Source organism: Juglans microcarpa x Juglans regia, chromosome 1D, assembly GCF_004785595.1.
Source record: "Juglans microcarpa x Juglans regia isolate MS1-56 chromosome 1D, Jm3101_v1.0, whole genome shotgun sequence".
NCBI classification, from domain to species: domain Eukaryota; kingdom Viridiplantae; phylum Streptophyta; class Magnoliopsida; order Fagales; family Juglandaceae; genus Juglans; species Juglans microcarpa x Juglans regia.
In genome coordinates, this window is record NC_054594.1 from 6,679,001 (window position 1) to 6,696,830 (window position 17,830).

General features: G+C 37.6%; 1 protein-coding gene and 1 long non-coding RNA gene across 3 annotated transcripts; one reads left to right on the forward strand and one right to left on the reverse strand.

The window, feature by feature from the left end:
* Window positions 1–2,109: 2,109 nt before the first annotated feature.
* LOC121253706 (probable pectin methyltransferase QUA3) lies at window positions 2,110–16,641 on the forward strand. 2 transcript variants are annotated; one of them, XM_041153722.1, is made up of 8 exons: window positions 2,110–2,718; window positions 11,636–11,839; window positions 11,923–12,133; window positions 12,320–12,581; window positions 12,745–13,119; window positions 13,835–13,930; window positions 16,049–16,288; window positions 16,407–16,641. In XM_041153722.1, the coding sequence occupies exons 1-7, from the start codon at window positions 2,293–2,295 to the stop codon at window positions 16,269–16,271; spliced, it is 1,797 nt and encodes a 598-aa protein (XP_041009656.1). In that variant the 5' UTR covers window positions 2,110–2,292; the 3' UTR covers window positions 16,272–16,288; window positions 16,407–16,641. The 2 variants fall into 2 exon arrangements, with proteins under 2 accessions (XP_041009656.1, XP_041009652.1); XM_041153718.1 differs by having other exon boundaries at window positions 16,049–16,641.
* On the reverse strand, window positions 3,998–9,493 carry LOC121253727. The gene is made up of 3 exons (XR_005938455.1): window positions 9,316–9,493; window positions 7,136–7,138; window positions 3,998–4,218 (listed from the first exon to the last, which is right to left on the reverse strand). It is a non-coding gene; the product is annotated as an uncharacterized LOC121253727 (long non-coding RNA).
* Window positions 16,642–17,830: the final 1,189 nt, after the last annotated feature.

The window sequence follows — 17,830 nt, forward strand, 5'->3', positions numbered from 1 at the left end:
CGTAAACGTCACGTAATCGTTTTGAAAAAGAATAGGATCCACAATTAAAAAATTAATTTTTTTATATGGGTCTTATATTTTATTCATTTTTTTCAAAGCGATTATACGATTGTTGCACAATTCACGATTGTAAATATATTTTCTCATAAATTATTAAACCTAATTCTTCTCCTTAGTTTAGCATTGTTTGATGGTCTATGGATCAATTATCCATTAACCCACCCCATGCTTGACTGTGTTTTTTTTCCGTCTTTCTTTTTCCGCTTTTACCTCATCTAACAGAATCATCTCCCTTGTTATTGCAACCACTATGCCTGGATTACCTTGGAAATCTCAAAGCGATTCTGCTACTTGGCATCTATTCTCTTTGTATTTCGGGATTACAGGACAAGAAATTTCTGCAACAATTAACAAAAGATAAATGGTTACTGTTTTGTATATCCTCGAATTCTTTCATTGTTATTTGGTTCCCTTTTCGTTGCTTGTAGTGGTTTTTTTACATTTTTCAACCTCGTTGGATGAGCAAAGTAGGTTCCCTCCGGTCGTTTAGACCATAAGTACCTCGTGTTATTTGCAGGTTTAGGGTCTAAGATGAGGCATAAAATTTTTATCTGATCTCATTTTATTTTATTTTTAAACATAATTTAAATATAAAATTTTTAAATTAATTATTACAATTTTTTCAAATTTTAAAATTAAAAATAAAAAATAATTCAATTTTTTCAGGTTTTCAAACAAAAATATTATTATAAAACTATATTCTTACAATATTTTAATTTTATAATATTTTTTATTCAACATTTTCTCTCTCTTTTCTAAAATCTAAAAAATATTCAACTCAAATTATCTCACTACTATTAACAAACTATCTTATTACTATTTACAAAATTTATAAACTATGGCCATACAGATAAGATGAGAGTTGAATGTTGTATAAAATAATGTTAAATATTATTTTTTACTATTATTTTATTTTAAAATTTAAAAAAGTTAAAATTTTAATATATTTTATGTGAAAGTTTAAAAAAATTATAATGATTAAACGTGATGAGATAGTTTGTGTAACCAAACGAGACTAAAAATTGTTTGAAAATACAATTATTCTTAAATACTTTCAAACTATTATTCTACTACTATTCACATATATTTTTAGTATCGATAAGATCTTTATGCTAATATATGCTTAATTTAATTCCTTTTTTCTTTTCCTAAGTTAGTAAGATGATTGCTTGGCTGCATTGATGTTTGTTGACTAGTGAAAGGCATCGTGCTGCTGCTGTAGGCGCACTTAAGGAAAAATTAAATAACATTTTCTATAGTGTCGGTGGGGGTGTTTCAACTTAGCTTGCATCTGAGAAACACAAACAGACTTGCAAATAAAGCAATGGAGAAAAGCTTATTTTAGTGGAATGATGCTCTTCCTTCTATGTTGAATCATCGTGGACCTTTGATTACTCGCTGGCACCAACACCTGACCTTCCAACAACCCCACTTCCCAACTCAAAAATTAAAAAATAAAAAATTAAAAAATTAAAAAAAAAAGAGATAAAATTGAATTTATAAATTGATATTTACATAATATATATTATGTTAAAATAATGTTACTTTTATTACCATTATTATTTTCGTATTAAGTTATTAGAAATTATTTATTATATTAAATTTATAAATCACATAATAAAAAAGTAAAATAATAATAAAATAGATAATATTATAATTATATTTATGTTACGTTTGAATTTTAAGATGAGTTCAATTGTAAATTCGATTGAGATGAATTTAATTTTTTATAAAAAAATTAAAAAAATAATAAATTTTATCAATAATTAATTCGAGATAAATTAAGTTAAATTTAACAACTAAATATAATCTAAATAAAATAAATAAATAGATGTCAATTTTAAATGTCTCTTTTATCTGTCTATATAGAACTTTCCAATTAAAAAAGAGACGAAAACGATTTCGGGAATGTATAAATTCACAATCAATCACAGCTGTCCATCACATGGGACATGGAATGTGAATCAATCTACTACGTAGTATCAGATACAATCATACAAGAAAGAACAGCAGTCCACTCTCTCTGTATTTTTTATATTTTCTCAATTTTTATATTATCTCAAAATCTTTCCATTCACATAACAAAACCTCTGGCTGGATGCTGGAATGCTGCTCCCCTCAACCTCTTTTAACGCTCAAATCTCTTCCATCCAAACCCCACTCCAAGATTAGAAAACATTAATAATCGAGTCCCACAAATGCCCATTTGATATCTGACCCAAGAGAAAAGTTATGGGTCACCTGAATTTGCCCGCATCGAAGAGAATCCCGCGTCATTGGCGGCTCTTGGACATCGTTTCCGCGGCGTTCTTCGGCCTCGTCTTCCTCTTCTTCCTCCTCGTCTTCAGCCCACTCGGAGACTCCCTCGCTGCCTCCGGTCGCCAGGCCCTCCTTGTCTCCACCGCCGATCCACGTCAGCGCCACCGCCTCGTGGCTCTGGTTGAGCTTGGGACCCAGTCCGCCGCCATCGAGGCTTGCCCCGCTGAGTCCGTGGACCACATGCCATGTGAGGATCCCAGGCGGAACAGCCAGTTGAGCAGGGAAATGAATTTCTACAGAGAGCGCCATTGCCCGCTGCCCGATGAGACGCCGCTTTGTCTGATTCCACCGCCCGATGGGTACAAGATTTCGGTGCAGTGGCCTGACAGCTTGCACAAGGTAATGTCGTAATTCACACTGTTTAGTTGTCGGGAGTGTTGAGAATAGCTGAAACTCCTAGTTTAGATAAGGTAAGAATGCGATATGCCTTAGGCGTTAGTGTTTGTTTAGGCATTAACAATTATTACGATCTAGGAGCTGAGATTTAGGTGGTCAAGGTCGTTTGCAGGAGATTCGCGTAGATGGGTTTCCTTTTTTAATAGGCTTAGCCAGTACTTTAATTTTGGATTGTGCAGATTCATTCCAAAAGCCTGTCACCGCTCGATGAAACATATCTGTAAGGCTAGCTTCTTAATGAGCTGGAGCTAATTTTCTCCCCTTTTAGTTTTTGGTATTATGACCTCAATTTGATGTTACTCAGGTTCTAAAGTACTAGAACGCATGGTGCGAGATTGCACAAAATTTTCTTGAAGTGTAATTCTGTGCTGTTTTATTGGGCAAGTAACAGAATTTCAGCAAGACAGTGGGTGTAGGGCCAAACCTTGGGGCGAAGAGCATGATAAGTATCAAAGAAGGACTTCACTGTAAATACATTTTTTTTTTTATAGGTGACTTCACTGTAAATACATTGAATATACTACATGGGTTTGGGTTTTCTCGATGATTATGAACTTCAACTAGCCGTCACAAGAATTGGGAGTCTGCTCAGAATATATACATATATATAGGCTCCATAAACTGTGAATTTAATGGGCTGTAAAAACCTAACTCCTTCAACGTTTAAATTGCAGTGGGTGACAAGAGCCGAAAGAACGCATTTCTAACTAACTATTAAGGTGTAGGAAGCTCAGTTAATATTGTAGCACACTGTAAATTTTCGAAGTTTATTGTCAGATTATGTTGGTTTATATTTCAGGTTGATGTTTCTTAGATACCCCCCCCCCCCCTTGCACTTAGTGCAGCTGCATGCTACCCTGTTGATTATTTAGAAGTAATCCTGGTGAAGCTAATGCTTGGTTCTTATGTTCTTGGATTTGGGTTTGATTACAAAGTGGCCAAAGTATAAATTCCCAAGAAGTCACAAATAAGTCAGCCTTCAAAGTGAAGCAAACTTGTCTTCATTTGCTTCTTGTCAAAATTCAACACAGCATGAAACTTAGAAAATTTGACAATAAACTTTTTTTTGATAAGTAAAATAAGACTTTATTAAATCACCAAAGTAACACGATACAAAGAAAATGCCATGTTTATGTAGGCATGTTAGAAACTAGGAATTCATGAAGGTCCATGCCATTTAAGTCTACAGCAATGGCCCAAGTACAAAGAGTTCTAAAAAAAACAATATTAGCTCCTCCACAGATCTCTCTTTGTCTTCAAAAGTCCTCTCATTTCGTTCCTGCCATAGACACCACATAATACAGATAGGGATCATCTTCCACACTGCTTTAATCTGTCTCACCCCACGGATAGAATTCCAGCAAGCCAATACATCCAAAACTGTTTCCGGCATCACCCACGCCATATCCATCCTTTTAAACACTGCGTCCCAAATAGCCTTAGCTATCTCACTGTTACCGTATACGATATTAGCTATTAGCTGTATAGATTATGTTACCATATATAGATGCTGATTTTTAGGAATTAGTTAGACTCCATGTATAGCACGTACCTTTGTATATAGATGGAATGAACGACGATGAATGCAGGATTCCAAACAGAATCATTTTTCGGAAAAGAACTCTTGGTTTCTCTTGGTTTTCTGAGTATTTGACATGGTATCAAGAGCAAGGTTATTTGAGGGCAGCAACATTTTTTTTAATTAGTGGGTGATAGTTTTCTCCCACCATCGGGACTGTCTGGGATTGTTTTTGGTGATTCTAGTTCTTGGAGATCAGACTCTTGTTTGTGGGTTGTCGGCGAGTTTTTTGCAGAGTTTTGGGGCTACGTTGTAGAGTTTTTTTTGCAGAGTTTTCTCCCTTCGTTGTTGCTGGGCTACGCCATTTTTTTGGCATTTTTTTTGGTTCTCGGCACTGCCAGTGAGTGTGGTCGTGGTCGTGGTTCTCGAGAGGGAGGATTTTTTGCAGCTTTCGGCAGGTTTTATGAAGGGCTTGAAAGGTTTTGTGGTGGATTTATTTCTCGGAAGTTCCTGAGGAGCTTCGGCAGGTGCTGTTAATACTGTGGGCTGCGCTAGTGCTCTACGTTGCGTGGTGGGTCCGTAGGTGACAGTTTCTTAGACTATCGGCACTTGGTGTGACCGTGTGTTTCTCTTGGCATATTCAGTGGAAGAGTGGGCAGGTATTATTTTTGTTATACTTTATAATAGTTACGGGCATAATGTCTTTTGAATCATTTGCTGTGAAATTCACGGGTAAGAACTACTCTGCATGGGAATTTCAATTTCGTTTATTTGTTATGGGAAAAGAGTTGTGGGGTCATATAGATGGGAGTACTCCTGCACCTCAAGATGTCGAGGCTTTGTCTAAGTGGCAAATTAAGGATGCTCGAGTTATGACTTGGATCCTTAGTTCAGTTGAGCCTCATCTTGTTCTCAATTTGAGGCCTTATAAAACTGCTGCTGATATGTGGAATTATCTCAATACGGTTTATAATCAAGACAACTCTGCTAGGCGTTTTCAATTGGAGTATGAGATGGCTAATTTCACACAAGGAAGTCTCTCAATTGAGGAATATTTTTCTGGTTTTCAAACTCTTTGGGCTGACTATTCGGACATTGTTTATGCTAATGTTCCTGCTGCAGCTCTCTCTGCTGTCCAAGCAGTGCATGCAACCAGCAAATGAGATCAATTCTTGATGAAACTACGGCCCGATTTTGAAATTGCACGGTCTAATCTGATGAATCGTGCTCCTGTCCCATCTCTGGATGCTTGTTTGAGTGAACTTCTTCGTGAGGAGCAGCGTTTACTCACTCAAGCTTCTATGGCATATCAGGCTCCTGCTAGTGTACCTATTTCTGTGGCTTATGCAGCACAGGGGAGGCATAAGGGGAGAGACATGCGTGCTGTCCAGTGTTTTAGTTGTAAAGCTTTTGGTCATATTGCTCGGGATTGTCCCAAGAAATTTTGTAACTACTGTAAGAAACAAGGTCATATCATTTCTGCTTGTCCCATTCGACCTGAACGGAAGCAGGGTACTGCTTATCATGCCTCCACTGGTGCCTCTAGTTCTGCTGCATTGCCTGCTGCCTCGCCGGTTGTTCCTATTCCTGTTCCTACAGCCTTAGCAAACCCGAACACACTCACTCCTGAAATGGTACAACAAATGATCATTTCTGCTTTTTCTGCTTTTGGGCTTTCAGGTAATCATCAAGTTTCTTCTACACCTTGGTATTTTGACTCTGGAGCTTCTAATCATATGACCAATACTGTTGTTCCCCTTTCTAATGTCAAAAAGTATGATGGAAATCTGAAAATTAACACCGCTGATGGCAGCTCTTTGCCTATCAGTGCTGTTGGTGATCTTTCCTCTTCCTTCACTGATGTTTTTGTGTCTCCTGCTCTCTCCACAAATATTCTTTCTGTTGGTCAATTGGTTGATAATAATTGTAATGTCAATTTCTCTCGTTCTGGTTGTGTTGTGCAGGATCAAGTGTCCGGGAAGATGATCGCGAAGGGGCCTAAAGTGGGACGCCTCTTTCCTCTCAATGTTTCACCTTCCCCATTTATCCCTAGTTTTCCTTTACTTTCCTTTGCATGTAATGCTGTTAGTCTTGGAAATAAGATGTGGCATAGACGTCTAGGCCATCCAAACTCAGATGTTTTACGTACTTTATTTAATTCTGGTTTATTGGACAATAAAGCATGTTCTCCTCTTGATCTTTCTTTTGATTGTACAACATGCAAACTTGGCAAAAGTAAAGTTCTACCTTTTCCTTCTCATGCATCTCGTGCCTCACAATGTTTTGATATTATTCATAGTGATGTTTGGGGGATTGCACCTGTTGTTTCTCATGCGCATTATAAGTACTTTGTTACTTTTATTGATGATTTTAGTCGTTTTACTTGGGTTTACTTCCTCCGAGCTAAGGCAGAAGTTTTTTCAGTCTTTCAGCGCTTCCTTGCCCTTCTTGAGACTCAATTCTCTGCCAGCATCAAGATCTTGCGATCTGATTCTGGAGGTGAATACATGTCTAATGAGTTTTAAACTTTTCTCCAAAGCAAAGGTATCATCTCTCAGCGTTCTTGTCCTTCAACACCGCAACAAAACGGTGTTGCTGAGAGAAAAAATCGTCACCTCCTTGATGTGGTAAGAACTCTTTTACTTGAATCATCTGTTCCTCCTCGGTTTTGGTGTGAGGCGCTTTCTACTTCAGTTCATTTGATCAATCGCTTACCATCTCCTACGTTAAATCATGTTTCTCCTTTCTTTAAGTTGTTTGGTCATTCTCCTTTATATTCTGATCTTCGTACATTTGGTTGCGTGTGTTTTGTGCATCTCCCTGCTCATGAACGACATAAACTTACTGCTCAGTCTGTTAAGTGTGCTTTTCTTGGTTATGCTATTTCTCAAAAGGGTTATGTTTGTTATGATCCTCATGCTCGTCGTATAAGGGTTTCTAGGAATGTGGTTTTCTTTGAAAATCAATATTTCTTTCCATCTCATTTTGAGCCGCCATCTGCATCTTTATCTCTTTTGCCTAATTTTTCTGATTCCCCGACAAGTGTGGAAAGGTTTAAACCTGGTTTTGTGTATGGAAGACGTAGTCGACATGAGTCTAGTTCCACTTCCTCAGCGCCCCCTCCCGATCATAACCCGACACCTGATCCCGCTTCTGCTCTTGCTCCTGCTCCTGCTTCCACCACTCTTCGTCGGTCTACTCGTACTTCTCAACCTCCTGATTGGTATGGTTTCTATTCTCCTGTCTCTCTTGTCGCTACTTTATCCTCTATTTCCATTCCTTCTTGCTACAAACAGGCCATGGAACATGAGTGTTGGCAAAATGCAATGCAAATAGAACTTCAAGCACTTGAGGAGAATCACACTTGGGATATTGTTCCTTGTCCTCCTACAGTCAAACCTATTGGGAGTAAATGGGTTTTCTCTGTAAAACTTCGCTCTGACGGCTCTTTGGACCGGTACAAAGCTCGCCTTGTAGCTCTGGGTAACAAGCAGGAATATGGGGTTGATTATGAGGAAACATTTGCTCCTGTTGCCAAAATGACCACGGTTCGAACCATCTTAGCTATTGCCGCTTCACAGTCGTGGCAACTGCATCAGATGGATGTGAAGAACGCCTTTCTTCATGGTGATCTCCAAGAGGAGATTTACATGAAGCTCCCCTTTGGTATGATTACTTCTTCTTCTCATGATGTTTGTAAGCTACGGCGTTCCCTGTATGGGCTCAAACAGGCACCCCGGGCTTGGTTTGAGAAGTTTCGCAGTACAATTCTTTCATTCAGTTTTACACAAAGTCAGTATGATTCTTCTCTCTTCCTCCACACATCTGCGTCGGGTATAGTCATTCTCTTGGTTTATGTGGATGATATTATCATTACTGGCACTGACTGTGGTTTGATTACTAAGCTTCAGCAACTGTTTCATGCAACTTTCCATATGAAAGATCTTGGCCAGCTCACATACTTCTTAGGATTGGAAGTTCATCATCAGGCCAGTGGTATTTTCGTGAACCAGCATAAGTACATTCAAGATCTTATCACTTTGGCTGGTTTGGAGGACACTTCTTCTGTTGATACTCCTATGGAGGTCAATGTCAAATACAGGAAAGATGAAGGGGATCTTTTGAATGATCCTACTCTCTATCGGCGCCTGGTTGGGAGTCTTATCTACTTGACCACTACTCGACCTGATATCTCCTATGCTGTTCATCAGGTTAGTCAGTTTATGTCTTCTCCTCGGCATCTCCATCTTGCTGCCGTTCGACCCATCATCCGCTATCTTCGAGGTTCACCTACTCGTGGGTTATTCTTTCCTACCGGCTCCTCACTTCAACTTGTTGCCTATAGTGATGCTGATTGGGCTGGGTGTCCAGATACACGTCGATCTACTACTGGTTGGTGTATGTTTTTAGGTGATGCCTTAATTTCTTGGAGATGCAAGAAACAAGATCGTGTGTCTAAATCCTCTACTGAGGCAGAGTATCGTGCTATGTCTACTGCTTGTTCTGAAATTGTATGGTTACGCGGTCTTCTTGAGGAGCTTGGGTTTCCTCAGACTACTTCTACCCCTCTTCATGCTGATAACACTAGTGCTATTCAGATTGCCACCAATCCCGTTTTCCATGAACGCACCAAGCACATTGAGGTTGATTGTCATTCTATTCGAGACACCTTGGAACGGCGGGTGATATCTCTTCCTCACATCTCTTCTGATCTCCAAGTGGCTGATGTCTTCACCAAAGCTATGACTCGACAACGGCATCAATTTCTTGTTGGCAAATTGTTGCTAGTTGACTTACCAGCATCAATTTGAGGGGGGATGTTACCGTATACGATATTAGCTATTAGCTGTATAGATTATGTTACCATATATAGATGCTGATTTTTAGGAATTAGTTAGACTCCATGTATAGCACGTACCTTTGTATATAGATGGAATGAACGACGATGAATGCAGGATTCCAAACAGAATCATTTTTCGGAAAAGAACTCTTGGTTTCTCTTGGTTTTCTGAGTATTTGACACTCACAGTGTAAAAGTAAATGATTTACCGACTCACCCCCGCTTTTACACATACAACACCAATCTGCAATAATTATCCTCCTCTTTCTTAGATTATCCGTAGTAAGGATCTTACCCAAAGACGCTGTCCACACAAAGAAAGAGGCTTTGGGAGGAGCCTTATGATGCCAAAGCTTTCTCCAAGGAAACTGTATCTCTGACTCTTGTGTGAGAACCTTATAGAAAGAGCGAGCTGAGAATACCCCTTTCCCTGCAGGATGCCACCACAACTCATCTTCCTGCTGAATGTTCGGTCGAACAGAATATAAGAGGCTATAAAATTCTACAAAACTTTCCATCTCCCAATCCTGTGCCGCCCGGTTGAAATTGATGTTCCAGTGAATGTTTCTACCTGAGACTGAGACTTCCATAACCTCCGCCACTGTGGCATCTTTGTTACTTGCAATCAAGAAAAGAGACGGAAACAGATCTAGTAAAACACTGGTACTACACCATGCATCCTTCCAAAATCTGATCTTGACACCTGTCCCCAAGTGCAATCTAGTGTATCGCTGGAAAACCTCCCATCCTCTTCTAATGTATTTCCATAACCTCTTACCCGTTGTTCCTCTAACTTCTCTGGTACACCACCCCTCCCCTAGATCACCATATTTGCTTTCAATCACAGTCTTCCATAAGGCCTCTGGTTCCTTGGTATATCTCCACAACCATTTGCCTAGTAAAGCCCGATTAAAAACTCTCAAATTTCTGACACCCAAACCGCCATTGGAGATAGGCCGACATACCATCTCCCACTTAACTAAGTGGAATTTAAACTCATCTCCCAAGTCCCCCCACAGAAAGTCTCACTGTAACTTCTCAAGTCTACCCGCCACACTTGCCGGTACAGGGAATAAGGATAAAAAGTAGGTGGGAAGATTGGAAAGTGTACTTTTTATTAAAGTAGTCCGACCCCCTTTCGACAAATACATTCTCTTCCACCTTGATAATCTTCTCTCTACTTTTTCAATCACTGTATCCCATATCATACGAGACTTCGGTGCTATACCCAACGGCAATCCCAAGTAAGTCATAGGTAAAGACGCAATTTTACACCCCAGAATGCCCGTCAAATCCCTGATATCTTGAACTTCTCCAATCGGTACCAACCCGGATTTATCATAATTCACTTTCAAGCCAGATACTGCTTCAAAACACAGCAGCAATGCCTTCACCGCCCTCAACTGAGCATGATCAGCCTCACACATGATAAGCGTATCATCTGCAAACAACAGGTGAGAAACAGTTGTAATACCCCTACTCGGTGATCCAATCTATCAGAGAGCATGCTATGATGTTCGACAAACCTATCAGAATATGTATTCCATGTTGTTTCAAATGCAGAGAGACTAATATGCGATGCCCAAGGAACGAAGCCAGCCAAAATTTTTATTTGGGGGGGGGGGGGGGAATCGCTTTGATCAAACTTAAAGTTTTCATACAAAAACATGTTTTGTGTGGTTTTAAGATGTGTATGCTTGTTAGTTGAATAAGCATGAAGATACAAAGCAGCAAATTTGAGTGTGATGGCTGTAACACTTGGAGAGTTTTTGAAATGAAAGGTATGGCATGAGTGAAATTTAAGGAAAAGTTAGGAATGGTGCGAGTATAGAAGTACGAAAATGATGTTGGAAGAAAAAAGAGAGACAGAAAAAACACGGATGCCATGCACTAGGGCTCCAGACATATCACGCCTAAATTTGCTCCATGCCTTAATAACTTGAACAGACTGCAGATAGCTTAGCCATACATATCTCAAAGGTGAAAAGTTAAGCCCACTTTCTTTGGAATGCAGCTCAAACAGCACCCTTACTGAGATGATAATGTGCAGCTCATATAAAATACAAGGGAAAGAGAATATATTTTTGGCACTGCAATGAAACTATGGTGACAGCAAGTTTTTGGCTATATCCACCATTTCATATGCCTTGAACTGGAAAACTTAGTTCAGCACAGTGCAGCTCAATTATGTTATCTTTTCTGTGGCTGTGTAGTTTTGGGCTTGAGCTGACACTTGAGGGGGACAAACAAGTTGCATCTCGTATATCTAGCTTCCTTAAGTTATTTATCCTTTAGCTACTGACAATTTAATTATCTTAATTTTTTCCTTTGTAAATTTTGATGTGTTGTAATGTGATGATTACTCCCACCCAAAATGCGTGTGGGAAGAAAATTGTTTCCAAATATTCCCAGATGTGTGAGGAAATAAGTCATTTTCTCTTTTCAGAAATTGATTAGTTATCTATCCGTTTATTCTGAAGTATTGTTATGTTAATGCGCAGATATGGCACAGCAACATGCCACACAACAAAATTGCGGACAGGAAAGGTCATCAGGGATGGATGAAAAGGGAAGGTCCATACTTCATTTTCCCTGGTGGTGGCACAATGTTCCCAGATGGTGCAATACAGTATATCGAAAAACTTGGACAATACATCCCTATAAGTGGCAGCACTCTAAGGACTGCTCTTGATATGGGTTGTGGGGTAAGAGCTGCATTCCTGTATGTCTTTGAGGCCTTACTAGAACTTAATAATTCTCAAGATCACAAAACATAATGCTCTTGCAGGTGGCCAGTTTTGGTGGATATATGCTAGGAGAGGACATTTTAACCATGTCATTCGCACCAAGAGATTCACATAAATCCCAGATACAATTTGCACTGGAGAGAGGGATTCCAGCTTTTGTAGCCATGCTTGGAACTCGCAGACTCCCTTTTCCTGCATTCTCATTTGACTTGGTGCACTGTTCTCGATGTTTAATCCCTTTTACTGCTTATAGTGAGTTCTTTGTATTTCTTATTACTTATAATATGTGTATATATATATATATATATATATATATATATATATATAGAGAGAGAGAGAGAGAGAGAGAGAGTTCTTTGTCAAATATGGTCTCTCCTATATTCCACTTCTGCTACCTCCTGCTACTTGTTTTTATCATAAGGAAATCTGGCTTTGCAGATGCAACATATTTCATGGAAGTGGATCGGTTGCTTCGACCAGGAGGATATCTGGTCATATCTGGTCCCCCTGTACAATGGCCTAATCAAGACAAGGAATGGGCAGATCTGCAGGCTGTGGCTAGAGCATTGTGTTATGAGCTTCTTGCTGTCGATGGGAACACCGTTATCTGGAAAAAGCCAGTGGTAGATTCATGTCTCTCCAACCAAAATGAATTTGGTCTAGAGTTGTGTGATGAATCAGAGGACCCAGATAATGCATGGTAACTGTTCCTGGAATGATTCCTCCATTTCTAAGCCCTTTTTTGTTTTTGTTTTTATTTTAAGCGGGGACAAGGGAGAATACTATAGGTTTATTGATACCGTTATTGAGAGGCCAGTATTTAGTGGGGATCCGGAAAAAGTAAAGCTCAAATGTGTTTGCAGGTACTTCAAATTAAAGAAATGTGTGAGTAGAATCTCTTCTGTCAAAGGAGATCTTGCTGTTGGGACAATTGCACAGTGGCCAGAAAGGCTAACAAAAACTCCTTCAAGGGCCGCAGTCATGAAAAACGGCATTGATGTGTTTGAGGCTGACACTCGACGGTGGGTGAGAAGAGTTGCTTACTACAAAAATTCATTAAGCCTAAAGCTCGGAACTTCAGCTGTACGAAACATTATGGACATGAATGCATTTTTTGGAGGCTTTGCAGCAGCTCTGAAGTCTGATCCTGTGTGGGTAATGAATGTGGTTCCTGCTCGCAAGCCTTCAACTTTGGCAGTAATTTATGATAGAGGCCTTATTGGAGTCTACCATGATTGGTGAGTATTTTAATGTCTTTCTCGTATATTAAACAGAAATGCATATAGGGCCATCTCGGATAAGGTTGCTCCATCACGTGAAGTGTTCATATTACTTGTGGAGTGACTCATAATTCCTATCTTCTTTAGAAGTGCACAACAATAAACAATTGAACGTTTTGTTATCAATGTTTAGTATGCATTAATTGGCCTCCATTGTTTTCAAGTGATACGATGCTTCGTAAGAGTTTATAGAATTGATATCCAGTAAGACTCCTTTTGCCCTAAATGTGTTAATTAAATTTGTTTTACTTATAAAAAAAGGTACCTTTTGCCATAAATGGTTCTGTACTGGTTCGGTAACCAGAGATTTTCACCAGTATTCACATCTTTTAATGTGCCAACTTAAGATGCCCATTTGAATGACCTTATTGGAAACAACATATATTCCTGTTGTGCGCTTTTGATAGCTTTATTTCCCTTTAAATTATTTCTGAAAAAATCCCACAAACAAGGTTTCCTTCATAGAAAAGAGATACATACTTCATGAATCGAACTAAGAGTTTGTTATTAATTTGCTCTATCTATTCGCCTAACATAACATGTTTGTTTTTACACAAACACATACTAAACTCCTAACTTTTCTCTAGGATTTGATGCATTGATTGTCTTTCTAGAATTATAATAGACTTAATGGAGAACATTTATGGAGGCGCTAATGTATTAATGGTACCAGGTGTGAGCCTTTCTCAACATATCCTAGGACCTATGATCTCATTCACGTATCTGGGATTGAATCTCTCATAAAATATCCAGGTTCGGGGAAGAACAGGTATGTCTCTCTTGTAATCTCATCCTTTGTTGCTAGCTTCTTATCTGCTTCATTATATTCAAAAATCGTAAATTATATCTGTAAAGATGATCACTGTACTGATAATATTTCTTGGCTGCTTAAGCTAACTTCTTTTTATTTTCATCCTCTGTAAATAAAAGGCTCCAAAAGACACCTATTAGTTGAAATAAAATCACAAGTATTTACAGCTTCATTTTACAAAATTGATTTGTTTTTATAAAATTGTAATATACACTAACCTATAACCCGCACTATATGCAGGTTTACACTATGGTTTACACTATTGGCTTACCATCTATTAATTTATAATTTTTTTAATTTTTTTCAAGATCTACGAATAATTTCAACATCTAAAATCAAAACTCAATTACAATGAGTGCAGAAAAATTTAACTGAACTATAGACAACAAAGTGAAAAATAAGGGCCCCTTTGAGAACACAATTGTTATCAGGTATTCTCAAATATTCTCTTTCCAAACATCACTTAAACACAACACTTTTTCAATTTCAAATCTTCAAATTTTTTATCTAATCATTACCTAAGTTAAGCATTACAACTTTTCCAAACTTCCAAACAAAACAGAAAAACCTATACAACTTTTTCAAATTTCAAATCAAAAATAATATTCAAACAATTTTTTAACTTTATAATATTTTTATTCAATTTTTTCTCTATCCTTTTTCAAAACTCAATAAAACATCTTAACTCAAACTATTTCACTACTATTTACAAACTATTTCACTATTCATAGATATTCTGAGATATTCTTAGTATTCAAAAGAGCCGATGCCACTCATTTGTTTTCACAATTCATCTCATCTAATCATTACAACTTTTTCAAATCTCAAAACAAATAATATTAAAAAAATATATTCTAACAATACTTTATTCAACTTTCATCTCAGCTCACTTCATCTCATCTATGAAAACAAACGAGGCTAAGTCTGCATATATTTGTGAACTCCTATCCGAAACATGCACCTTCTCAAACAAATAAGTTTCGGAAAAGCCTCTTGAAATATGAGTTATCTGCTTTGTCCTCAAACTGCAAAGACTGATGGCAGTGAAAATAGGATACAAACTTAGCTAGATATACACAAGTAATAAATAAGAGAGCTGCAGAGATTATGATTTGCAAAGCACCTCTGCAACCAAGTTCTCAGCATAGCAGTAGGATCATTAACAAGTAATAAATAAGAGAACACTAAAGATTCGATCCATATGATTTGCAAAGCACCTGCAAAACCAAGTTCTCAGCATAGCAGTAGGAGCATCAACAATCTTATTTCGACACCAACAAAAGAAATAATGATAAACTGCCAACCGCTAAACCTTGACTATCTAAGTTTTGCCAAGCCCAATCTTGGACCAAAAGAATTGTTGTGGGGGATCATCCGGTAGACTTTCTCTAGACCCTTTGTAGGACCATATATGGACAGTTAGTAAAAAGCTATATGTAAAATATACACACTTCATAGACAATCCATACACTAATGATGCCTATGTAATTAAGTATGTCCACTTATGTGAACGTATAAGTTCACAAACATTGGACTTGGTTGTCAAGCCTGGTTCTCCCTGTACACACCTCATTTTGGTATAATTCTTATAAAAATAAAAAATAAAATATTTTTAAAAAACTTCCGAGCACTTTGTTCTGGTTCGGTTACAAGTCCCTGAAACCCTTGATTCCACTTTTCTCCTATATTAATGGGTGGACTTCCACGTTGGACTATCAAGTTTATGCTTAGATATATAGATAGACAATAAATATATAAGAAGCAGTTTCTATTGCCTCCGGCATATTGTATATCATCATTGCTAATCTGTCATAGTTTGTTAAAAACTCTTTCAATTTCTGAAAACCTAGGAGTTAATGTCTTCCATGAGCTTCCCACTGGGCTGTCCTATGAAAAGTTCCTGTACACAACAAATTTGCATGTTTCATCTTTCTGTGAATTTGCTAGTCACACCATACCCACGCAACATGGTTTCTTGTCAATCCTGAAGAGATGATATGGCCATAGAATTTGATAGATTGCTTAATCTGTTATTGGACAAGTGACTATGATCGTTGCTTCGATACTTCATTGCAGGTGTAACCTTGTGGACTTGATGGTAGAGATGGATCGAATTTTGCGTCCAGAGGGAACTGTTGTGATTAGAGATTCCCCTGAAGTGATTGACAAAGTAGGTCGCCTAGCTCGTGCTGTGAGATGGACAGCTTCCATTCATGAGAAAGAACCTGAATCACATGGGAGAGAAAAAATACTTGTTGCAACCAAAAACTTCTGGACGCTTTCTTCAGCATCAAACTGAACGGCTTTTTGTTCATTGTAGGTATTCCTTTCTTCTCTCTGTCTTTTTTCTCAAAGCCAAGTTCATGTCATCTCAATGCATCGAATGTATGCAATTTTCTTTCTTCATGTTCTTTATCTGGTATGTTTATATTAGGAGATAGTAAAGTTAGAATGGGTTGGAAATTTGAAGATGGGGGAAGGACGTGCAGGTTTATGTGAGAAGAATACACAAGCTGGTGGGAATTACACATCCACTTAGACACTTAGTTGTCGGCCGTCATTGTAATTTCATGTGGCTAGTGGCTACTTAGTATCAGTTATTTAAGGATTCTGAATTATTATCCTTACTGCCATTCTCCTCTTCTATGCTTAAAAAAACATTTTGTGCTTGTTGCTGCAACTTTAATAATGCTCCCAAGTATAAGATTGCCGCGAAGCGAATACTCGAAATCGGAGGTTGACTCACAGACAATTAAATTAATAAGTCAGTAACGTTTTATCATCTACGATCACACTTTGCATGTAACACGTTTTAAGTGAGTACTATTTTTAAGTGGTGGATGGAAGAAGCCACGTCAGGAAGTTTGACGGGAATTGATAAGATCGAGGATGAAGAGTAGTCCCCTACTACTCTTTATCTATTTCAGGCAAGACATATAATATAGTCAATCAATTTGTAAATAATAAAACAATATCTATAAAGATGAATCAATTGGGAACATAATATATCAAGCATTAAAAACATAAAAAGGATTACCAAGGACATGGCAATCAATGGAAGGTTGACTCGGTAAGGCTTCTTGTAAGCCATCACATCTAAGAAATTATAAAAATTCAAGTGCTCAAACACACTTAGAAGCCTTAATCAAAAAGAAATTTAGGAATTTAAAATTGGCTCATTAATATCCTATATATACGGTTCAAACATCAAGATTTGCATGAATTCGATTTCTGAGGGAGAAATTATCAAATTTGTAATCTCGTGTTAACTTAGGGGTATAAGAATTTTGGTCGGTTCAGACCGGACTTATTAAGCAACCGGTCGATCTCGGTCCAAGAAAGTAAAACTTGATTTTCAGTCCGGTTTTGGGTGGAGTTTTTTCATCCCAACCCAACCGAATTAATTATATAATTTTTTTAAAATCTTAGGATATTTTATAATTTTTTAAAGTAATTATATAAATTGAAAACAAGAATTATAAGTAATTATGTAATCTTCTTCTAACCTAATTATTCATGCTTAAATTATATAAAATATTAAAGATTAAGAAAGGTATTAACTTAATTATTGGTAATACACATACTATAAACATTGTTAATTTATTTTACTTAATTAAAATGGTTAATTGGTTAAGTATATACTTAGACAACTTAAATTAAATCATTCACTTAATTTTTTTTTATTCTATATAAATGTTTTGACAAAAACTTAAAAAGTAAAGGACCCGGACCGAAACATCCCGACGAAACACTGACCCAAAGCAGTCTGGTTCGGACTTTTGATAGATCAAAAAAATTGGTCCGGTCCAAAATTATCCTCCAAGACCAACTATCCAATTATTTTTTTATTCCTTTTAC